We start from the raw sequence: 25,329 nt of genomic DNA, 5'->3' as shown, positions 1-25,329 counted from the left end.
GAAAATCTCTCCGGGCCCCACACTTCCTCCTTCCCCTACAAATAGCCCCTTCACCTTCTCTTTTTTCCTCTCCCTCCTCCCTCCTTTCCCCGCCAAAATTCTCCACGTCAACGATCGAAGCAACCAAAGAATCTCTCTCTCTCTCTCTCTCTCTCTCTCTCTCTCTCTACACACACACGCACACACTCAATGCAAGGAGGGCAGATGCTGCTAGAAGAGCCACTACGGCTCTCTTCCGTTCTCACACCTTCCAAACCTGTAATCTCTCTCCCTCTCTTTCCCTCTCTTTCTTTATCTCAGGAACTAGCGAAAACCCTAATTCTCAAAACACCTTTTTCCCTGTTCGTATGGTCGTCTCTGCCTGTGTACTCAATCTCACATTTTCAACAATTTTCTCTGACAAGGTTACAGTTTCCGTTTCTCCTGTTTCTTGTTCTGTTCTATCTCGTATGGTTTTTTATCCTTCAAAAGATCAATGGATTGGAATTTCCTTCTTTCAGCTGTCTTGCCTAGTTCACCATCATCTACGGATTTTAGAGCATGCGTTTGGATTCGATCCTCGATCTTTCTCCTCCCCATTTTGTTGATCTTATTTTAACAGCATTATGTTGATTTTTGTCGAATTTACTTACATTTATGGGTTCCATTTTTTGGTTTGTTTTCATCCATGTTTCTTCTTTCTAATTTTCTTGCTCGTCCTGATTCAGAGTAACGTTTTACATTCCCTCTTCATGACAAAGGTGTGATTGGGGCTGTTGATCGAGTCAGCCGGCAAGGAAATAGCTATAGCCCTATAATCAAAGTAACTGGGCAATCCTAACCATCTGACCGTTAGAACGTTTTGTGCCTGCTGATTGCTGACCATTGCAAGTTAACAACTATTTTCAGGCAGGGGTGAGATGGCTCACATACTCCAATTGCCTTGATTTCTGGGTTACAACCCATCAACATGATGGGCTAGCAAAAGCGATTAGTGGGACCAAGTACCACGTGTGTGGTGAAGCTGTTTCGGTGTACACTTCATCATACTTATGAAGCCTTCATCAGTCTCTTTCCTTCTTCTTTTTCCCCTTTCTTGCATTCGTGCAAACTTCCCTCCTTTTCGAATCTACGCCCTTTGCCTTTCATGGATTTGATGAGTTTATAATTTAATAGAGAAAGTTATAATTGTTATTTAGAAAGTTATGAATCATGGTGATGTAAGTCTCTGTTTTCTACAGTTCTCTGCTCATATGCATGACTCTTTTTTTTTCCTTTCCTTTTTCTTGGCTATTTGAAGGTATCCAATGTTGCCATTGTCTTAGGTCTTTAGATTCAATGATTATAAATATCCTGTTTGTGTTGGTGGTCTTTTTACCTGAATGAAAATGCATGTAACATATCTAGATTCTTAATTCTCCTGGTCTTTCAAATCTACAGACTTTCTTCCCTTCACTGACGAAAATTGTCGGGACCCTTGGGCCAAAATCACGTTCGGTTGAGGTGCTTGAGGAATGCTTAAAGGCAGGAATGTCAGGTGATTCTACCGACACTTCTCGTTGCAAAATTTCATAGTTCCAACTTACTTGAATTTCAATGACAAATATTCATGTGCTTTGTTTTGGCAGTTGCACGCTTTGATTTCTCTTGGTTAAATGATGAGTACCACCAAGAAACTCTCAACAACTTGAGCAGTGCTGTGAAAAATGTTAAAAAGCTTTGTGCCGTAAGTTGCAAACATTGCAATTTTCCTATGTTTCTACTTTCTTGTTCTTGAAGAAAATTTCATGGAGGTTGCAAAGAGTATATACTTTTTGGGTCATTAGATTTGGTTAAGATATTATGTGTATGCCTTTATGATACCTTACAAGAAATTATATTGCTCATGAAAAAGCTCATTTGGTGAAGGATATGGTTGTGCCAAACCTATCAGTCTATCACCAAAGGGTTTTCTTTTTTCTTTTTTTTTTTTGAGAAGTAATCCATGTTTATTAAAACAAGCCCAAAGGCCAACTATACAAAGAGCTCAACCCAAGCAAAAATGAAACCAACACCTTACAAAACTAAAACACCAATAGAACCCTAGAAATTAAGTAGCCCACTCCAAGACAGCTAGCTTCGCTCTTTTTAAGACCTCCAAGGTTGTCATTTGTTAGCACCTCATTCATTCCCACCAACCAGGCAGAGGCTATGACTTTAGAGGGAGCTCCGTAGTGCCACACAAAGGTAGTATGGCGACAACACACTTCCCCTAGGGAGTGAGAAAGCAAACCATAGAAGGATCGAACTGAAAATTTTCTATATTTGTCTATGCACCACACCATCTTGTCCTTCACTTAAATAGAGGGGCAAATTCCTTGAAGCCACGCCAAAAGATGGATGGAATCGTGTAACTCCTCATTCGACAAGTTCCTTTTGTAAGGGGGACCCACACTCCATCTGCACTAGAAGCAGAAAAGCACCTAGCAATAGAGATGTTCACTTCTAGAGATAAACTAGCAAACCTCAAGAGCACCGAACAAACTGGGGTCTCTCCCAACCAAACATCATCCAAAAACGCACAATCTCCATCCCCTAAGGAAAAACAAATCCCTTATTTGAATTGACCCACCACACTTGTTATCATGTTCCAAAAAGCGAGAGCCCTATAGAGAGAGGACTGCCTGACCCACCATCCCTTATCGTCAACACCATATTTGCAAGCCATCGCCTCTCTCCATAACCTACCTACTTTCATCCCAAATCTCCAAAGCCACTAGCCAAACAAGGTAAGGTTGACAACCTCCAGCTTCCAAAGACCAGCCCCACTATCTTCATAAGCCCAGAAACTTTGCCCCACTCCAATAAGTGGAACTTGCGATCTTATGCAGTACCTTGCCAAAGGAAATCCCTCAGCTTCTCCAATTGAGTCAGCATTGAATTCAGGCTGACTGACTTCAGGCATCTAAACAATGACTGAAGTAGATGGGTAGAATCGACAAAGCCGCTTTGATGAACGTAAGCCTCCCACCCAAGGAAAGCTGTTTAATCCTACCTTTATAACTTCCTCTCCATTCTTTCAACGACCTTGTCCCACAAATACTTTGCCAGCTTGCTCACACAAAGAGGGAGGCTGAGGTATGTCAACGGAAAGAAGCCAAAGCTACACCCAAAAATCATTGCGTATTTTGCCACCTCACCCAGAAATACGAATCCGCAAGAGTTTGCGCTTAAGGATGTTGAGCTTTAAAACTAACTTCGCCTCAAAGCATCTCACAATCTTTCTTACATTATCCACCATGACCTCTTGTGCCTTGCAAAAGATTAAGGTATCATCCGCAAGTTGGAGATGAGAAATCTGCCGTTTGAAAATTTCCACCTTGAACCTTGAGATGAGACCCAAAGCATGACCTTTGTCCAGCATTTTCCCACCTTGTTATGAGAGATAAATATAAAATTCAACATATGCACATTGTTGTTTTGTTTTGTTTTTTTTTTTTTCCTTCTATGTTTTCTTTTTGAAATTTTGTCATCAGGTATGTCAAGTATTTCATATAATTGATTCTTCCTTAATGCCACATTGGTTTCTTTATGTAGTTTCATCTGATACCATTTGGCTTTTAACTACCCAGAACTTCATTGCCTTGTATATTGAGGAAGAGATGTTTCAGTTTTTTAGTGGCTTTTGAGAATATCCAATAGGAAAGCTGCTGCTTATCATAATTTCTAATAATGTTTCCCTGGTCTTGCTTGTGGATGTCAAGGCAATTGCTTATAAGCTGATAATTCCAAGATGTGGATTATGCCTCCAATTTCTGGGTGATAAGTTTACTGGGTTTCCTCATTCTTTAGAATCAAATGTTATAGCTCCGAGATTTGGACCTTTAGCAAATTGTGTTTCGAGTTATTTTCTTGCCTTGCATGACTAGTTGATCGTCTTCTCTAGTTTCTAAGTTCGGAATTTAGAGCTTGGGCATTCATTTGAAAAGCACCTTGTTAAACTAGAGAGACTGCATTGTGGAAAACTGTAACTTGTATTTATTTCTATGTGAATGACATGAATATATAGAGATAGGAGATCTGGTAGGAGATATGTAGAGATATGAAGAGATCTTCATGGATACGCATCTAAACAAATAAGGAAATGTCCCTAATCAAACTAGATATACTCTAATCTAATCTAATATACTCTAACAGCCCCCCTTCAAACTCAAGGTGCTTTGAAAGGAGTAACTTGAGTTTGCAAGATACGATGAACATTTATTAAAATAAAAAACAAAAAAATAAAAAAAACAAAAAACAAAAAACTGCAACTCTAGCATGGGGTGACGAAATGACGAGTCGCGATGAAATGATGAGTGGCCTCAAGCGAGCAGGCACTTTTGACGACTTTTGGGATGTGAACCAAGAACACATCGAATGACTTTCGAATGATCTGACAAAATTACTAGTGGCCAAGATTTTACCTATTTGCTCTTCTGATGGATACACACTTCCAGTGGCTAAGAGTTTAACCGTTGCTCTTCTTGTAGCTCTAGATGTTTCGACAACAAATAAAAACAGGTCCCATTATAATGATGATGGGTAACGAGGTCCGGTCTAACACGCCCTGGACAAACACAAGTTTGGTCCAATATGTCCAACAAAAATAAATAAAATGAGTAGAAAATATAACTCATCTTGTTAAAATTCCTGATTCAAAGAAGTTGTATCGTGTAGTGGATATGATTGAGCGAGGTCCATGACACCGATGAATGGAGGTGGTGGAGCTCATAGCATCCAATACATGCGAGTAATAATAATAATTTCCCAAAACATAAGAATAGCCTATAATAGGTCAGCAACATCGAGATGAGAATGGGCCTGTACCAACAAGTAGGTGCGGAAAAATTTACCAACGGACCAGATAAGAGGAAGTGACCAACCCTCATTTCATCAACAAAGTGGTCCCCACAACATAAATGACCTAAAAGAATTGTCCAGAGATGATCAAGAGTGGTTGATCACTTTAGATGGGCCAGCAACATGCAAGCAACAATGTGGGCCTTACAGACATTAGTAATGTGAGCCCCATGGACAATGTTCTTCAGCAAAATGCATTACTAGGTGGGCCCAACAACAATAACCATTACATACGCATTTTTTTTTTTTTAATGAATGAGGAATGGCCCAACAAGATTTGGAATGGCCAGTTATTATTATTATTATATGAGTGGCATAATAACCCCAATTTGACCGAACACGTGTGGATGTTCAGCGATTAAAGGTCAGTGGGCCCCACATCAAGATGAAAATGCGATCTCATAGTATTATGCAAGATCTAGGCGCACAAGAGCAATAGCATCTTGGAAAAACAAATGGCCTAGTAATGCAGGGGCACGCCCACGGCGGGCAGCCTGCAGAACCCATGGATTTGGGGCCCATAAGGAGGGTTCGACCGAGTACCGAACCCATGGATGTGGGACCTAGGCTATGAGATAAAGGAATTAATTCGACATGCTCAATCAGTTCAAGCTTTTAGAGCAAGTGGTTAATTGTCTTACATCAAATTGGTATCAAAGCGGGAGGTCTCGTGTTTGAGACTCCTTACCGGGGGTGATTAATGAAGGGGCATTTTCATACCGGGCTCGAGTGGGGTGGCCCCTGGGATGCGTGGGCCCACTCGGAGTGGGTGGCCCGCGGAACACATGTGATTTAAGGCCCATGAGGGGGCGGAACCCATGGATTTGGGGCCCACGAGGAGAGTTCGGTCAATGACCCAATGATGTAGGACCGATGCATGAACTCAAATATTGTGTGAGATCAAGTAGCAAAATTAAAATAATTAATGAAAATCATAAAACTTACTATTATCATCACAAATGCCAAAAAACCCAAAAAGAAGATCATGCACAATCCTAGCCTAGGCTACCAAGCATTGTTACAAAAGATCATTAAATAAATAGGAAATGTAGATCGCAGCGTGCAGATAGCAATCTCAGACAGGCAACCATTAATGGTGGATGATGGTGCTGCGGCGGAGTCAGTTGCAGAACGCTGGCCGGAATCATTGGCTAGACTTAGATCTCAGTTGTGCCCGATCTGAGATTGGATGCAGATTTGGAGATGGGTCGCCAGAAGTTAGATCTAAAGTCACTGGATCTAAGACTGTTGTGGGTGAAAGTAGTTGCAGTGGTGAATCTGTGTTGTTGTTTCCTGTCAGCAATAGTAGCAGGGATGCCAGATCTGAATGGAAAGGGTGCCTGGTGGTGTGCTCACAAGGGTTCCGATGGAGATGGGCTTCAGCAAAGGCGGCGATGGCTGAAGAAAATGTAGACGGTGAGATTGTGGGCTGCGAATGGGATCTCAGAGACGGAAATGATGGCGGATCTAAGTGTTGGTCTAGAAAAGCAGTGTCTGAGACGGGGTTTTGCCGGATTTGCAAGTGACGGCTAGTGTGGCTGCGGTGGTGATGTGGCAACGTGGTGGTGCTTGTGATGAGAATGATGGAGATGAACGGTGTGGATCAAAGGCCCCAAATCGGGTGCTCTAATACCATGTTAAACTAGAGAGACTACATTGTGGAAAACTGCAACATGTGTTTATTTCTATGAGAATGACAGAAATGCATCTAAACAAATAAGGAAATGCCCCTAGTCAATTTATATATATACACTCTTGACACACCTAATTCCTTTTTTGAATGTTTTCTAATATGGAACATCCACTTTGTTGTCAGGCATTCTTTTTAGTTATTTCTCATGCTTTTTTCATTAATGATATTGTAATTTCTCTCTTCACAATGCTGGTATGGTATGCTTGGTTATGCAAATTATTGCTACCTGATTTTATTGAATGCAGTCTCTAAATCATTATTTTTCAGGTTATGCTGGACACTGTGGGTCCTGAGCTTCAAGTTTGTAATAGGACCGGGAATCCCATCGAGCTAAAGGCTGATGATCATTTAACATTAACTCCAGATCTTTCCAAAGAAGCCTCAGCTGAGGTCTTACCTGTCAATTATGCTGAACTTGCTGAGGTTTGTGTGAGATCTTACCCCAACCATTTCTGAAGGAAATCAAGTGGTCTAATTTGCTGTGGTACTGTCATTCTTTTTGTTAGTTCTGTAGGTTTGTCTTGATTTGTGAAGGTATTCAGTCTTGCCTTCAGTACATTTGAAACATCTGTTCAAACTGTCACGAGAAAGGTTAGGAATGTGTCATGAACAAAAAAGCAAGCACTCAAATTTATTATTATTATTATTTTTGTAACTTAGACATGGGGTGGCAATGGGCTAGGCAGCCTGGTCTGGTAGGGGGCTTGGGCCCCCAAACTTGGCCCAAAGGCCTGGCCCAGACTTGAAATCAAGGACCAGTGTCCAGCCAAGCCTGGGCCTGTCCCAGGACAATGGTGAGTGGTTTGTGCCATTGGCCAGGTCTAATCATCAAGTGGGCCACCATATAAGAATGGATGGTTTAAAGGCACTACTGAGTGGTTCCCATTCACCATACATGTGATGCTTGTTTGATCATGGTCATGTTTCAATGATCAAAACTATTTATATGATGGGACTGGTCATTGATGAAGGATACCCTTTTTTTTATTGGACTATTTTAAACCTCGATCATTTAAATCTTTTTCCTTACAGGGCTCGGTCCAGCCGTGTAGGCCAGTGCTAACCATGGCTCGGCTCATCTTAGCCCAGCTGATTGCCTCTCCTGCTTAAACAAATAGAAGACATGGCAAAGATGCAATACGTAGTTACAAACCACAGAACCTCACTGAATGTTTTTAAGAATTAGTATTTGTTAACTAAATGAATTGACATAGGACAGATGCAGGGAAGCTGTACGATTAGATGAAAACAGTTTGTAGGTTCAAGGGAAAAGGATAGATGATTTAGAAAATCTCCAAATCATGGTTGTGTGGAGTCTCACCTTACAATCTAGAAGTGTCATAGTTCCAGACAAGGAGCATCATACCACTCAGAAAATCCATTGCACAACATTCCTTTGTAGAAGAGTCATCACACCACTCAGAAAATCCATTGCACAACACACACACACACTTTATTACTTTTTCCAAAATTAGAGAAACCATGATTTACTCCTAACCTTTCATTGAATATAATCCTAACCATCTTATTTTAACAAAATATTAAAAAGGACTAAAACATCCAGAAATTCTGTCAAAATCATACAACCTTCTGTAACATTATTCCATTTGGATGGAAAATGCTTGCTTATCTACCTACTCTGTTTTTTTTTTCCTCCCCTTCACTAGTGGTGCTGTTTTTGTTTCCCTCTGAGATTGTAGGCAGTTAAAAAGGGTGATACAATCTTTATTGGGCAATATCTTTTCACAGGAAGTGAGTCAACCTCAGTATGGCTTGAGGTGAGAGTTCCACTTGTGTTTTACATTGCTCATCTTTGACTGAAATGTCTTGTTGATCCAATATGATATTTCTCAACCTCTTCCACAACTAATGTAATTTATCTATGTAGGTGCTGGAGACAAATGGTCCAGAAGTCATTTGTCTCGTGAAGAATAGTGCTACACTTGCAGGGTTTATTTTCACCATGCATGTCTCACAAGTTCATATCAATTTGCCTACTCTAACCGACATTGATAAGCAGGTAATCCTTACTTCTGCTACTATCCTAAATGTCATAGCTTCTGTTGAATGTATAATAGCATAATTGCATGGGAGCTTTGAAATCATCTATAGGTTGATAATTATTAATTGTATGCCAGGTGATCGTGATTTCATGTGATTTGGTTCATGGAATGACTTTAGTTTTGAGGCCTTTTTCTTTGCTTTATGCAATCCTGTAAGAATTAGATTGTGATATACCATTCAAGGGAGGAAGGGAAAAAAATGATTAGAAGATTCGATGCTGATCTACTCTGTTTAGCTTGGCTCATCTAAGATTCAACGATATGCTTTTGCTAGTCTTGCCAAGCTTAATGGGTCATTGAGGGGTGAATGATTCAATGATATTCTCTATTAGACCTATACGTGCTAGGAAATAGTGACATGCAACTTCTGCTCTAATAATACATTGATTCACTTCGATTGGTTTAAATGATTATGTTGGACGCTTGAAGGTATCTGATACTTGTCTACTCTTGCCAAATCTCTAGTAAGCTCATGCCCACTCATCTGTATTGATATGTGACAATATTGAAGATATTTCCCCCCCTTTTTTATGAGGGGCGACATCATTAAAAGATTAGACAGAATGAACTAACCCTAACCTCGAGGAATCTACACTCTCCTTTTAGGGCTTATCTTCACCAATCTTCAATTACTTATCTGATCAATGACTGAATTTTCTTCCCTATGATTATGAGGATTTGGATCGCTTAAACTCCCATTGGGTGATTGGAAAGATGTCTACATCTGTTGACATTGAAAAAATCTCCTTCTAACCATAGTGAGAACCCTTAATTCAGCTTAACATAAGTGTTGGGGCTAGATGAAGAGTCTTGCATTCATTGCCACACACACATACCCCTTCCCCGAATTTAATACTGTGGTAGGGATACTTTTCATGTATAAACTAACTTCATTTATATATAAAACATGTAAAAATATATTAATGATTGTTCTAATAGCTAGTGACCCTACTATCCTAAGAAATGTGGTACTACTGCAAAGATTCTGTTTTTTAGTTGATATTACTGGTAAAACTGCACTTACTTTTGGTTTGTAATTTTAACAGGTCATTTCAACTTGGGGTTCTCGTAATAATGTTGATTTTATTTCCCTTTCATATACTCGCCATCCAGAGGATGTACGGGAGGTGAGTTCCGTTTCATGCCTTTTCTTTTGCTATGTAGGCATGCGTAGTTTTAGTTCAATGTATCTTCCCAACAATCATTTCATTTTTCACCTGAATACAGTTTGATTCTAAACTGCTATCAAATCTTATCTTCTATTGTATGTATATGTCATTAAATTGTGTGCATGATATCTCATATATTTATTGTTTTATGCAGCTTAGAGCTTTCCTTGACAAACAAAATCTTCATGAAACTCAAATATTTGCCAAGGTTGAAAATGTGGAGGTGAGCCAACAAACTTGACATGGACATGTCACTAATGATGTTGTCTCAATTTTGCTACAATCATATTTCTTGTTCTAGTAGTTTTTTTTTTTTATCATTTTATATTTGTGATTTTAACTCAACAGGGTTTGAAGCACTTTGATGAGATCCTCCAAGAAGCGGATGGCATTATCCTTTCTCGTGGGAATTTGGGAATAGACCTTCCCCCTGAAAAGGTTGTATGCATGTACTTACTGTCAAAGTATTGCCACCTTTTTCTTTCTTTCTTTCTTTCTTTCTTTCTTTCTTTTTTCCCTGGTTCCTTCATGGCGTAGAGTTCTTTTCAGATCACAGTGATAATCAATTTCTCTAATTCTTGTTATGGCATTAGCACCTTCTTGGACACAGCTGTTGTCAATATGATATAAATATTTAGAATTAAATTCTTGCTTCAATCGGATGAAACTTTGAACTTGATTGCATCATCAGTTAGTGAAGTTGTGCTTAGGGGCTGATTGGATGAAGGAAAACTAAAATGTGGATCCAAAAATATAACATGGATTCCTCAGGAAATGGAAAGCATGGCTTTTTTCCTTTCGTTGTTGGGTTCCAGTTTTACATGGATTCCACATATGTTCACCTCAAATGGTCACCTTGTGTTTCTCTTGTGTGGGAACTGAATGTCCACAGTTTTTGAGGTGAAGAAGAGAAGGGAAGAGGATATTTAGGAAGGTGAGAAAGCTTACTAAAAAAAAAAAAAAAACAGCCCCTCATAGTCATTTCTCTCAATGGTTCATGTTTGCCTACCAAATGATCGTGATGGTTGTGGCGGTCATGATGTGTGCAATGCAATATCTAACTCTTCTCTGACATTGAGTTGTAAGGTATGAGGTCAACATTTCTCTCAGCAAATAAAGCTTGCATCAGATGTTAATCTCTTAAACTGAAACCTATTGCTTATGGAGTTTTTTCTTGATAAAGTAATAATCTACTTATAAACCTTTTGTTCATTCACTTTGACTATAGTGGGCATGGTAGACATGATCTACACTTGGAAAGAACAATGTAAAACTGGATTAGTGTAAGCTGACACTAAGATTAACTAGAAGGATTTTAGGTTGATGGTTTGAATGTGTTGACAAAATGGTATGATATTCCACTTGAGCAGATCATACTGTTGGTTGTTTCTTGGTTTTATATTTGATAGGATATGATGGCAAAATGTGTCTGATGTTGTGGAAAATGAAAATATTTTTAACCATCAAAAGGAAAAGGTCGTCTATGAAGGGTTTCATTGTAGTAGCTTTTGTTTTGCCTCTTGTGGTGGAAACAAACAATTGGATAAAAAAAATCCCGCACATACTTTTTTTGTTTGTAGTTTTAGCCTGCTTCTCTGAGAATGTTACCTGACCAATGCAGGCCCATGCTTGTGATCCCATTCTATTGCAGGTATTCCTGTTTCAGAAGTCTGCTGTTCATAGGTGCAACTTGGTTGGGAAGTCTGCTATAATCACTCGAGTAGTGGATAGCATGACTGACAATCTACGCCCCACTCGTGCAGAAGCAACTGATGTTGCAAATGCTGTCCTTGATGGTTTGTAGATCTGTATGGTCATGAACCTTAATTTGTAGATGCTTTTAAAGAACTTAACTGAAAGCCTCCTCTCTCTCTCTCTAATGCTTTTTGTACAGGGACCGATGGTATTTTATTGGGTGCGGAGACACTTAGAGGCCTCTATCCCGTCGAGACGATAAAAACTGTGGGTAGAATTTGTGCTGAGGTATGTCTCTGCATCAATATGAGTTGTCATGTTAAATTCAATGGAATTTCCCAGCCATTTGTATGTGCTCCTGAAGCCCAACCAGATATTCCAACTCTCCCTCTTTAAAGATTCCACCTAAAAGTAGGTTTCTGAACTGTGTGACCACTAAAACTTTTGAAGCATTCCATAACCATTTCATGGCGATGGGATGCGATGTTGTAGATGGAGGGAAACCATCTACAAAAGGGGGCCACTTCCACTTGACAAATCTTCCCAAAACCTATAACTTGTCCATCGCCAATTTCAAAGCCAACTCCCTTAAGAGAAAGTTGGCTCCATAGCCATAATAGCTTTTCAAGTCCCCGAACCCGTGTATCTGGATAGGCCGCCCTCGACTGTCTTCTCGAAGACCATATTTTGTTAATCACTCTTCTCCAAAAAAATTGTCCTCATCCCAAAGCACCGCAACCATTTTCCAAGCAAAGCTTTATGAGCAATGTGATAGATGTTGATGAGATTTTGAAAATCTTGCAATGATTTCGCAAAAAAATAAAAATAAAAAATTCTAATCAATATTATCCCGAGATTTTAAAATATTGGTAGACTTTAAAATATTATGAAATCATTGTGATTTAACTTTGGAAATAGTAAAAACCTTAAACAATTCACTAGATATATATATATATATATATATATATATATATATATATATATATATATATATATATATATATGATTTAAACTATTTATTAATTTAGAATAGAATATTTATAAATGTTTTAAAAAAAAATAATAATAATAAATTCTAAGTGAGATCTCCCTGATAATCTCTCAAGAAAAACCTCAAAATCTGAAAACCTCTCAAGAAATTTTAGAGCAGAGAAATTGCTGGGAATGAGATTTGTCACTATGTTCATGAGACTAGAGGGTCATTTGGATGCATGTAAAATCCTTTAGTTGTAAAGGGTTTACAAGTAAATGGCTGACAACTAGTGTTTGGATGTAGAAATTTACTTGTAAAGTGTTTTACAAAATTGTAAACATTTTACAGGGGATCCCCCGGCCTTCTTTTTTTTTTACTGGCAAAACCCCTAGGTTTCATATTAAAGGTGAAGAGATTACTCCTACAAAGACATTATGCATAGCAGAGTATGATGGTTGATATACATGACTGTTTGTGGGGCCCACTGTAAATCTGATCCTCCCATCACGTGTCTCCCTACAAAGACATCATGCATAGCATAGCAGAGGAATCTACTATGACCACTAAAAATATATACGTCTAAGTTTCCATTCACAATCAATAAGAACAAAGTCATTAACAACTCTATTCCAATAATCACCAGGATCCCTCATGACCCTGTTTCAATAAACAAGATCCGATTGGCTTTTAAGCACGTGTGCATGTTAAAACAAAAACCTTCACTCCCAAAATTTTTTTCTTTGATTTTAGAAGGAAAAACAAATATCCATTAAAAACTAAGAATTAAATAGTGAAATAAAATAGACAGATATTTTTAAAAACACAAGCTAATTATCCAGACAATCAAATAACAGAGATTTCAAATGTAGAAAAACAATGAGAAAAAGAGCCGAATCAATCCAGGAAAAATCCGAACCATCAAATAATATAAACTCTAAACAAAAAGGGTCTCTAGATAAAAACCAGAAAAAAAACAAAAAAAAAAAAAAAAAAAACCAAAGCAATCAGATAAAAGAAATTTCAGGCAACAAGGGAATCTTGAAAGAATATTTATCATCAAACCAATTAAAGTATTTCATTTCTGTTGAAACTTTAAGAGTCCTATTTTTCTTGAAAATAATAAGAAAAAGAAATTGTGCCATGACAAGAAAAACACATTCTTTAGCACCCAAATGTTTCTCTACAAGATTTGAGGCTTGTGATAAAGAAAATGTCTTAATGGGGTTTGATGATACAGTGTTGCTGTCTTCTCAATCCCAGGATCAACTCTACCTCCTGATACTTGTAATGGAAGATTGACAGATGCTCATGATTCTTATGCCAACTTCAGGGCCATGCTTTTGTGGATCGCATACACACACTTGTACCTCTGGAAACATGCCATTTTCACATGGCTGTATATTGGGTACCATAGATGCAGCATGCGTATGGTGATCCATGCCAAGCATTGGGTTGTGCAATGACTGACCACCCATCAACAATTGCTTTGATTGGACTATCCTAACCTTCTAATAAATGAACCTTTGCTAATTTGTGTGTTAATTTTTATGTGACTGATTAAAGGTTAGGATTGTCCAAACAGTGCAAGTATTGGCCAACTGAATGAGTGATGTCTATCTCATCCATGCATGTCATGTGAGCAATAATGACACAGAAGCATGATACCTCCTGTGCCACCAAAGTCCCAAGGCACTAGATCCTCTCCCATTCAGAAACACACGTATATTTAATTTGGCGTAACTCAAAACTAATATGCTTTGCAGGCCGAAAGTGTCTACAACCAGCCGCTTCAGTTCAAGAAAACGTCCAAATATGTTGGAGAGCCAATGTCACATGCCGAATCTGTTGCGTCATCAGCGGTATTTAAATATTCCATTTTCTATTATCCTTACAGTTATTACCTTCTTGTGACAGTAATCAGGTGAAATGAAATACATCTGTTTGTACGTCTTGGTAAATAGATCTCTGTGTGTGTATTGATGTATCTGCCGATTATTTTTGTTTCCACAAGGTTCGTGCTGCAATTAAAGTCAAGGCTGCAGTCATTGTCGTGTTCACATCATCTGGTAGAGCCGCGAGGTACTTATCTTCGAGCTCTCAGTCCTGAACTACTGTTATGTTAAATTGGCACAAAAGATTTAAATTGCAGATGACTGACTGAACTTTGTTGAGTTCGTGTACATAGGTTGATCGCAAAATATAGGCCCATGGTACCCGTTCTGGCAGTCGTGATCCCAAGGCTTAAGACAGACTCACTGAATTGGAGTTTTTCTGGTACATCACAGGTATCATAATCTTTCCCAGCTGAGTTTAGGGCCATTTCAGTGTTTTAAATATATGTTGGTTGTTTGAAATTCTACCATACCAAAAAAGAATAAGAAAAAAAAATAAATTGAAAGTCAAGATTACTGGGATGACTTCAGATTTGGGAAGTTTTAATATCTCTTGCTTTTTAAAGATGGAAATACACTAATGTTTCTTCAGTGCAGGCTCGGCAATGTCTTGCAGCAAGAGGAGTCTATCCTATTCTGGCCATTCCTAATGTGGTAAGCAAGTTAAGGGTTTCTTGAATTCCAAAGATTAGGATATCATCCTCATAACCAACATTCATTGACACTATCATTAGACCCTCTGTTTGGAGAAATTCTTCTGATATAATCTGTCAGCGACATCCCTGATTTCTTAAAAGGGACATGATAATCTGCAGCCTGCGCTGCATAGAAGTAATATGTAGTTCCCTCCTCAAGGTGCAGGTGGTAAACATGTGCTGATAGGGACAGTTGTCTGGTGGGCTACCAGAATGACAGTGAAACCCTCCCATTCTTGTGAGTTTCAAGTGTTCAATGGAGACCATTACTCTAACTGTCCCTTTTGCAGGCCCACTTATTGGACGACTATGCAGTGTTTGCTTCATGCTAGCATCTCTTGCTTAAATAACAAAATGATCTTGTTGTTTCTTGAGGTAGCATTTGTGTTTTACTGCCCCGTCATGTTTGATGGGGCTTTCCAAGCCTCTAGTTGATGCACTTCGTATTTGGGTTGGCATAGAAATCGATTGCACATCAGGTGGGCTACTGTTTTCCCACTTTTTCTGATTGCAATGATGGTTGAGATAAGGAAGGTCCTGTTTTTATCTCCTGTGGCTTGGTGCTAATGCATCATGTTGGCATCAGGAACTGGAGGCACCCAAATGTCCTGTTAGTTTAACCCTTCTCATGCCAAAATGGGCCCATAGAAACCCCTAGTGATAGCATTGTTTCTAGAATAAGAAAGGAGAAGGGTAAAGATAGGACAGCCCATACTGCCTAAAGTTTTTCCAAGAGAAGGTTCTGTCCAAAGACTCCAAACTGTTGAACTAGGCCAAGATGGATCAGAAAAGGCCCGGTCGACGACAGAAGTGATCCAGACCATCGAACCTTAAATCGGGCGTATCTTGCAATCCGGAATGAGTTATCTGACGTAAAATATATGATTTTGGGGTAGAACGAGCTACTGAAGCCAACCAACCCTGCTATGCTGGGTTGCGCAGCCCGAAATTGTGAAAAACCCCTAGATCGACGGTCGTTTCCCTGTTTTAATTTCGTTTTTACTATAAATAGTAAGTTTTAGTTTGATTATAACTCTTCATCCGTCGGGCTTTAGGAGTTGCGCCCAACGTGAAAAGAGCTTAGAATAATTAGGAGAACGGTTTGGTGAAGCCAAATAGGACACTTACTATTTTTGGCCGAAAACCTTGCGCACTAGTAGACATCACGACCGTCTATAAATAGTAAGTTTACTATTTATAGTAAGTCGCGGATTCTAGGAGTTTGAGTTGTAGTTTGATTCTGATTTCTTTCCCATTGCTTGGTACCCCTATTTAAAGGGTTGTGAACTCGTTTTTATTCATCAATTAATCAATTTCGAATTTATTAGAATTTATTTCTATTTTCTGCTTTCTTTCCTCCTGCTTTCTTTCCTCTGTGAGGAGTCCAAAGAAGCTCCGTGGATTCGGAGTAGTTATCCTCATCACTTTCATACCTGCGTCAATTGGTATCAAAGCGAGGATTCCCCTTGGGCCGATGGCAAACAACGAAGGTATGAATCAAAATCCTGTGGACGGTGATCCAGGGATTCGTTATCTTTCGGAAAGAATGGAAGCTTTCCACCGGGAGAGTCAGTTGACCATGCAAGGGCTGCAGGCAACTCTCGACCGTCTTGCGGATGCGCTACTTCCGCCCCGAGCCCTAGGCGGTGCTCCACCACCCGTGGTGGCTCCACCACCCATGGTCGCGGTACGACACAACCCCGATTTTCGTAGAGCACTACCAGTGGCAAACCGTAGGGCTACACCAGATGATTCAAGTTCTAGCGACGAGGACCTTAATGAGGGTTTTGCGCGACGACCAATCCATGGAGGTGATCGTCTAGATCGTGCTGAAAGAGACTATCGAGGTAAGGCTGAACTTCCTAGTTTTAACGGTTTATTACGTATAGAAGATTTTCTCGATTGGCTAGCCGAAGTAGAGAGATATTTTGATTACATGGACGTGCCAGATCATAAAAGGGTAAAATTGGTAGCGTTTAAATTAAAATCTGGTGCTTCTGCATGGTGGGAACAATTACAACTCTCAGGAGCCCACTAGAACAAGGCGCCTATCTCATCATGGCCACGGATGAGACGTCTTCTTCGATCATAATTTCTCCACAGTGATTATGAGCAGCTATTATTCCAACAATATCAAAATTGCAGCAAGGAAATCGAACAGTCACAGATTACTAGAATTCCAACGGCTGGCTACACGAAACGATCTGCAGAATCAGTCACCGAAGGTGGCGCGATTTATAGGTGGGTTGCGGCCAACAATTCAAGAGTTCAGATGCACCCGATCGGGACTGTGGATGAAGCGATTCAATTGGCAGGGGGCCGAAACACAACTTGTAAGAGCTCCTGCTCGTCCATATCCTTCAACTCGACCCCCATGACGGGTCCCACGCAGAATCCAGTACTGCCACGAGGAAAAGACCCAGTACCTCAACTTCCTATAACCGCAAACCGTGATATGGGGAGCGGCTCATCCAGGCCTCAACGTGCAGCACCTACAACAGCGAGTCCGAGTAGGATTCCAAATCCTTATGCTCGGCCAAGGTCGAACAATTACTACCGCTGTGGCCAACTAGGCCACTTATCAAATACTTGTCCTCAACGTCCCGCATCACACTTGACTATAAATGAAGGGGGCACTGAAGATGAGGCCGCAGAAGAAGACCATCGCTTTGATGAACATGAACAAATCACTGAAGAAATAGCAGGTGGCGATGAAATGACGGGCGAGGATCATGGCGAATTTCTAGTTGTGAGGCGATTGCTGTATGCCCCACGAAAGGAATTACATCCACAACGACACAATATATTTCGAACTCGGTGCACCGTCAATGGAAAGGTCTGTGATGTAATCATAGACAGTGGTAGTAGCGAGAACATCGTTTCAAGAGTGATGGTGGACAAGTTGCGGCTACCAACGATGAAACATCCTTCCCCGTACTCAATTGGCTGGATAAAAAAGGTGAATGAGACCAAGGTAACTGAACAATGCACTATCTCCTTTTCAATTGGCAAAAATTATAAAGATCAAATACTTTGTGACGTGGTCGATATGGAAGCTTGTCATATGTTACTCGGTCGACCTTGGCAGTCGGACCGTGATGCGACCCATCGAGGACGAGATAATGTTTACGTATTTGTCAAGGATAGTCGAAAAATAATCCTTGCCCCTATGGCACCAGAGAACCACCCTGAAGCCTCTAAAGTGGAGGGGAGTTCCCTCTTGACCATTCGGGATTTTATGGAAGAATCCAAGGAAACCGGCGAGGTATACGCTGTAGTGGTGAAAGGCGAGGAAGAGGAACCCTCAAACATTCCTCCAAGTTTAAGACTGTTGCTAAACGAATTCAAAGAAATCTGGCCGAGATTTACCCGATGGATTGCCCCCATGAGGGACATCCAACATCACATAGACCTCGTCCCGGGGGCTAGTTTTGCCTAATCGCCCTCATTATCGGATGAGTCCGAAGGAGTGTGAGATACTTCGGGGCAAGTGGAGGAATTGATCCGTAAGGGTCTCTTGAGAGAGGCATGAGCCCATGTGCCGTACCAGCATTATTAACGCCAAAAAGTATGGGAGCCGGCTGTGTGTCAACAACTAGACAATCAACAAAATTACTATTAAATATCGGTTCCCAATACCACGGTTGGACGACATGCTCGATATGCTAGAAGGGGCCAAGGTGTTCTCTAAACTAGATCTAAGGAGCGGGTACCATCAGATTCGTATCCGACCTGGTGATGAGTGGAAAACGGCATTCAAAACAAAGAAAGGGTTGTATAAGTGGCTAGTCATGCCCTTCGGCCTATCGAACGCACCAAGTACTTTTATGCGTTTGATGAATCAAGTTCTAAAACCGCTCACTAGCCGATTTGTAGTAGTATATTTTGATGACATCTTGATATATAGCCAGGATGAGACGGAGCACAGGAAACATCTCAGACAGATGCTGCAGGTCTTACAAATTAACAAGTTGTACCTCAACTTGAAGAAATGTAATTTTTTAACTGACAGCCTATTGTTTCTAGGATTTGTTGTAACGTCCACAGGCATCTGTGTGGATGATAAAGAGGTGCGAGCCATTAGAAAATGACCGATCCCAACAAACATTCATGAGGTTAGGAGTTTTCACGAATTTGTGACCTTCTATCGTCAATTTGTGCTAGATTTTAGCACCATAGTCGCGCCTATAACAGATTGCATGAAAAAAGGACCGTTCCAGTGGATCGATAAAGCTGACAAGAGCTTTCATGAGATTAAGCATCGTTTATCTACAACACCGGTCTTGGTGCTTCCTAATTTCGACAAATTGTTTGAGGTTGAGTGTAACGCTTCATATGTCGGAATTGGAGGCGTATTATCATAGGAAGGCAGGCTGATAGCCTTTTACAACGAGAAGCTCAGCGAAGCCCGAAAGAAGTAGTCGACTTATGAGATTGAGTTATACGCAGTTGTTCAGGCGCTGCAACATTGGCGACATTATCTAATTCAAAGAGAGTTTGTTCTGTACACAGACCATCAAGTAAACTAGTCAGACTAACGTGAATCGTGTGCATGCTAGATAGGTTACGTTTTTACAGAAATTCACATTCGTTCTGAAGCACAAGTCAGGGCAACAGAACAAGGTGGTTGATGCACTTACCCGTCGTGCATCACTACTTGTTACGATGAGCAACGAAGTAGTCGGCTTCAACTGTCTCAAGGATCCGTATGCCGAGGATGAGGACTTCAAAGATTCTTGGATGAAGTGTCAAGAAGGTCACCCGGTGACCTTCATATACAGACGATTTTCTCTTCAAAGGGAATCGATTGTGCATCCCCCAAAGTTCTCTCAGGGCAGATTATTCGGGAGCTACATGGAGGTGGCCTTGGTGGACACTGGGCGAGACAAGACGCGAGCTCTTGTGGAAGAGCGGTATTATGGCCGAAGATAGTACGCGAACTGGGAAAAGCCGTACAACGTTGTCATGTTTGTCGACCTCCAAGGGACAATCTCAGAATACGGGCCTCTACACCCCGTTACCTGTGCCTAACGGTCCTTGGGAGGATTTATCAATGGACTTCGTGCTTGGTCTCCCACGAACACAACGTGGCATGGATTCGGTGTTCGTGGTGGTAGATCGTTTCTCAAAGATGGCGCACTTTATCCCATGCAAGAAGACCCTCGATGCAACACACGTGGCGAATTTATTTTTCAGGGAGGTCGTTCGGCTACACGGGGTCCCCAAGACCATTACTTCTGATCGTGACACGAAGTTCATTAGCCACTTTTGGCGGACTTTATGGAATCGATTCGATACACGACTTCAATTTAGTAGTGCTTACCACCCACAGACTGATGGGCAGACCGAAGTTGTGAATCGCACGTTGGGAAACCTCCTTCGCTGTATTTCAGGAGAAAAACCGAAGCAGTGGGATTTGGCCTTGTCTCAAGCAGAGTTTGCATTCAACAATATGGTGAACCGCTCGACAGGGAGATCACCGTTCCAGATTATTTACGGACGAGTGCCTCGCCACACACTTGACTTGGTCCCTCTGCCCAAGCACCCAGGCACGAGCATTGCAGCAGAACATATGGCAGACAAGATCATGGGCATCCATGCAGAAGTGCAGACCAAGTTACATGCCTCGAACGAGAAGTACAAGGAACAAGCGGACAAGCATCGGCGACAAAAAGTGTTCGAGGTAGGCGACCGCGTTATGGTCCATTTGCGCAAAGAGAGATTTCCGACCGGGACGTACAATAAGTTAAAAAATAAGAAGATTGGACCGGTACCAATCATCCGAAAGATCAATGACAACGCTTATGTTGTTGATCTCCCAGATGACATGGCCATCTCACGGACTTTTAATGTCATGGACCTAACCGAGTATCATGAACCAGAGCATGACGAGAACTCGAGGACGAGTTCTTTTGAAGTGGAGGAGCGATGTAGAGCGGGTCGCGGACGATTACATGGCCAAGATGGATCGAAAAGGCCCGGTCAATGACAGAAGTGATCCCGACCATCGAACCTGAAATCGGGCGTATCTTGCCATCAGGAATGATTTATCGACGTAAAATATATGATTTTGGGGTAGAACGAGCTATCGAAGCCAACCAACCCGGCTATGCCGGGTTCCCCCGCAATTGCGAAAAACCCCTGGATCGATGGTCGTTTCCCGTTTTAATTTCGCTTTTGCTATAAATAGTAAGTTTTAGTTTGATTATAACTCTTCATCCGTCGGGCTTTAGGAGTTGCCCAACGTGAAAAGAGCTTAGAATAATTAGGAGAACGGTTTGGTGAAGCCAAATAGGACACTTACTATTTTTGGCCGAAAACCTTGCGCACTAGTAGACATCACGACCGTCTATAAATAGTAAGTTTACTATTTATAGTAAGTCGCGGATTCTAGGAGTTTGAGTTGTAGTTTGATTCTGATTTCTTTCCCATTGCTTGGTACCCCTATTTAAAGGGTTGTGAACTCGTTTTTATTCATCAATTAATCAATTTCGAATTTATTAGAATTTATTTCTATTTTCTGCTTTCTTTCCTCGTGGATTCGAGAAGTCTCTGTGAGGAGTCCAGAGAAGCTCCGTGGATTCGGAGTAGTTATCCTCATCACGTTCATACCTGCGTCAAAGGTTCTGTCCAAAGACTCCAAACTGTTGAACTAGGGTGATCTGGTTCACTATTTTTGCTGACCCAAAATGGTGGTTCTATATGATTAGTGTTGATGAAGTCGTATTGAAATTTATGTTTAGAACATAAGAGACTTATACTTCGATTTACTTAATAACATGCCTATATTACAGGGATAATTGTAAACACCTCCCCTTTGGTTTCTGACAATTGTAATACCTCTCTCCCCCTTGGTTTGGATTAGCCTCCTCCAGTGTTGACAATATTGATAATATCGGCCAATATTATTGGTATGACAAGTTAGCGATACGAAATCAGGGTTGATTTACCGTTCTTCCTGATATCGGTGATGTTAGCACAATATCACAATTTATGGCTGATATTTGATACGTATTGCTATCTCATCAGCAACCCTTTATAAAGATTCCAAACCATCGATACAAATCGATACTGTGCGATACAAACCAACCATTTTATTTTATTTTTCGTTTTTTCTATAATAAAAAACCCCCCATTTTCCTCTAAATCTTTTGCTTCTAATTTAACATTTAGGTAATTCCAACAAACCCTCCTTGATTTTTTGGAGGAAAATCCAGATTATAGTGCAGAAATCGAGATCGGACAGTGCCAGGGCCCAATTTTCCGAAAAAAATCCAAAACAATTTAAAAAAAAAAAAAAAAAAAAAAACCTTAAATCCAAAGGAAAAAAACATCACACATCTGTAAAAGCTCCTTCCTCTCTTCTTCTTTCTTCTTCCTTTGCAACAGCTTTCAATGTCTCTCTCTCTCTCTCTCTCTCTCTCTCTCTCTCTATAAACTCATAATAAACTGATTGAGTTGTGGAACCCACTGTCACTTAGTCCCAAAATCAGATTGTTTGGACAATCCAAACCTCTGATTCATAGACGGTTGTTGATACAGAACCATTGCATATTTCCATTGTTAACCATCCAATAAATATCCACCAATTTGATTGTTAGATGATGAAATAAGCGTACTTTTTGCATTATAATACATCTAAACTACAAAAGAATAATCAGGAGAGTTTAATACTCTCATGCAACTTTTGCAATTTTTAAGTAATTTCTAAATGGTTTGTATCATCCAACACATTCTGATAGAGTATCAGAGTTTTTCTTACAAGTTATATGATACTCAGGCAATGTATGACACTTGATACACATGCACTCTCAAATTATACACATGGCATATATTAATTTAAATAAAACTGTGTAGACTGTGCAGCCCACTGTCACCAAATCACAATCCAAAGATTGGTTGAATCATCCTAACCTCTAATTCGTGGATACTTGTTTGTGGAAATAAGACCGTTGGATATAGTTCACTTTTAGCCATCCAATAAATGTCTCTAAGCCGATAATCAGAAAATTAAATAGGCTTAACTTTTGGTTGATGATACATCTGCATTGGCTACCATAATTTGGATGGCTTTATTTAACTTCTTGAATGCCATCTGCAATTTCTGAGTAATTTCTAAGTGCCTTCATATTATCCATCACACTCTGCTAGAGTATTGAAGTTTTTGTCTTTTCTTATTTAGAATAAACTGCCATTTAAGTTTAACATTGTATAAAAAATGGTGTAGCTCTTTGATCGTATGCATGCCATAGTTGTACAATAATCTAGACCGTCCGAATTGTTAGCCCACTCATCTAATAGTCAGATGAATAAATAAGCATAATTTCTGGTTCACCATACACCTAATTGGGACCCGTAATTTTGGATGGTTTAATCTGATTAGTAATAGGATATTTGTATGAGATGAACTTCTTTTGGATATCACTGCATCACTTATGTTTTGTTAGACAGGTTATAGCTTATTTCCCTATGCTAAGAAAACATATTATTCATTTCTAAGTGTGTAATAATGTCTTTTTTAATATCTCCTAAAGTTTCATTGAAAATTTTGAGCAATTTCCCATTGTTTCCCAAAAACAGCGAGGCATCTGATATTTTCCATGCGATAACTGATGTGTTTCCATATCCCAAGGGTGCAATGCATCTGTTGATACCAATATGGAAAACATTGACCTCCTCTTTGGTAGACACAATAGAGGAATCTTCACCAAATGACAAAAATACCCTCATCTTAAGACTTCATTCTTCCCCTGTATTCAATCCGTCTATTAACCTCCATAAATATTGGATGCCCAAAAAATTAGGGTCTGGTTTGGCTTTGCTAAAAAGGTTTTTTTTGGGTGATTTTGATTATAAATGTCACTTTCTTAGGTTTTAAGTGTGTTTGGTTACTGTTTAATTAATCAATTTTAGAAAAATAAAAGTTCAAATTTGCGCTTTTTTCCACATCACTGTAGCCCCTTATGTTCTACTATTGTTTCCATATCTACAAACTTGCGAAAAGCACTCATAGAATCAAAGATCTCTCTCTCTCTCTCTCTAGAATCAAAGATCTCTCTCTCTCTCTCTCTCTCTCTCTCGCTGGAAGCAAACCAAATAGGCCCTACGCTAATCGAATCATCTGATGGGCCACACCTAATTAACTACTTCCAAAATTTACGTGGTGGGACACATATTGGTTGGATCTGCCTGATTTTTGGGGTTTCCCAATTTCATGGTGGTGGGGCCACACTAAACGGGTTGGATGACATACATACACTATGCTAGGCCCACACAAGTATAACTGGTTAACTATGAAATAAGGGGTATGCCATACATACAGTATGCTTGGCCCACACAATTTTAACTAGTTACCTATGAAATAGGGGGTATGGCATACATACACTATACTAGGCCCACACAATTATAACCAGTTGCCTATGAAATAGGGGGTAAGATGGTGAACTTCTCAAAGATAATGGTGCTAATAGACCGTGTGGGGAAGCTGCAATGATTCTGTAAACCAAAGGGGAGGTACTAGCAATAATTTAAACAAAAGAGGAGGTACTGGCAATAATTCAAACAAGAGGGGGGTTTTTTGCAATTGTTAGAAACCACAAAGGAGTTTTTACAATTACCCCTATATCATAAGTACAATTATCATTTCTTATGTAAATTAGAAAGAAAATTCATACATAAAACTAAATTGCACATACTTAATGCATGCACCATCGAGACCTACATGATCCGACCACTAGCATTCCACATTTTGGAGGAAGTAGCACATAGCACACATGTTTCCGTAACACAGTGGATTTAGCCATGATCCAGGTAACCTTGGTCTACTGTTCAAAACAAGTTCCAGCAAATCTGAAGTTCCACTTTTTCCAATTGTTTTTTTAGTTCCCAGTAAATTTACATTATACAAGGTAGTTAAATGATGCATATTTTATAATTATAATGGCAGGCTGGTTCGGGTGCATTCAGTGGACAGTCTGGGCTCACACTAGCATTGAAATATGGTAAGGCAGTGGGGATAGTCAAGCCTAATGATAGGGCTGTCATCTTTCAGAAAGTTGGGGACTCATCTGTCATCGAGATAATGGATGTTCAAGACTAAGCAACACCTATCAGTATTTACTTCTCCCACTCCATCTCTTTGCATGTCCATGTTTCCAATCGTTGGTGGTGAACTTTACATTATTTTTGTTCATCATTTCTTTGTTGTTCTTCTCAATTGTGCTTGCTATTTCACTGCCACATTGGACAACAGTTTAATCGATTCTGCCATGATCTGCACTTGCCTGTCA

General features: G+C 40.0%; 1 protein-coding gene across 2 annotated transcripts; it reads left to right on the top strand.

The window, feature by feature from the left end:
* LOC131236502 (pyruvate kinase 1, cytosolic-like) lies at positions 1 to 25,329 on the top strand. 2 transcript variants are annotated; one of them, XM_058233740.1, is made up of 16 exons: positions 1 to 258; positions 1,420 to 1,516; positions 1,608 to 1,705; positions 6,821 to 6,976; positions 8,254 to 8,331; positions 8,442 to 8,573; positions 9,663 to 9,743; positions 9,940 to 10,008; positions 10,134 to 10,223; positions 11,437 to 11,581; positions 11,680 to 11,768; positions 14,217 to 14,312; positions 14,465 to 14,532; positions 14,639 to 14,738; positions 14,938 to 14,999; positions 24,987 to 25,329. In XM_058233740.1, the coding sequence occupies exons 1-16, from the start codon at positions 190 to 192 to the stop codon at positions 25,027 to 25,029; spliced, it is 1,473 nt and encodes a 490-aa protein (XP_058089723.1). In that variant the 5' UTR covers positions 1 to 189; the 3' UTR covers positions 25,030 to 25,329. The 2 variants fall into 2 exon arrangements, with proteins under 2 accessions (XP_058089723.1, XP_058089722.1); XM_058233739.1 differs by having other exon boundaries at positions 14 to 258; positions 14,943 to 14,999.

The sequence above is a fragment of the Magnolia sinica genome, chromosome 2 (assembly GCF_029962835.1).
Source record: "Magnolia sinica isolate HGM2019 chromosome 2, MsV1, whole genome shotgun sequence".
Classification (NCBI taxonomy): domain Eukaryota; kingdom Viridiplantae; phylum Streptophyta; class Magnoliopsida; order Magnoliales; family Magnoliaceae; genus Magnolia; species Magnolia sinica.
The sequence above is the reverse complement of the archived record's forward strand: the minus strand, read 5'-3'. Positions and strand labels throughout refer to the sequence as shown.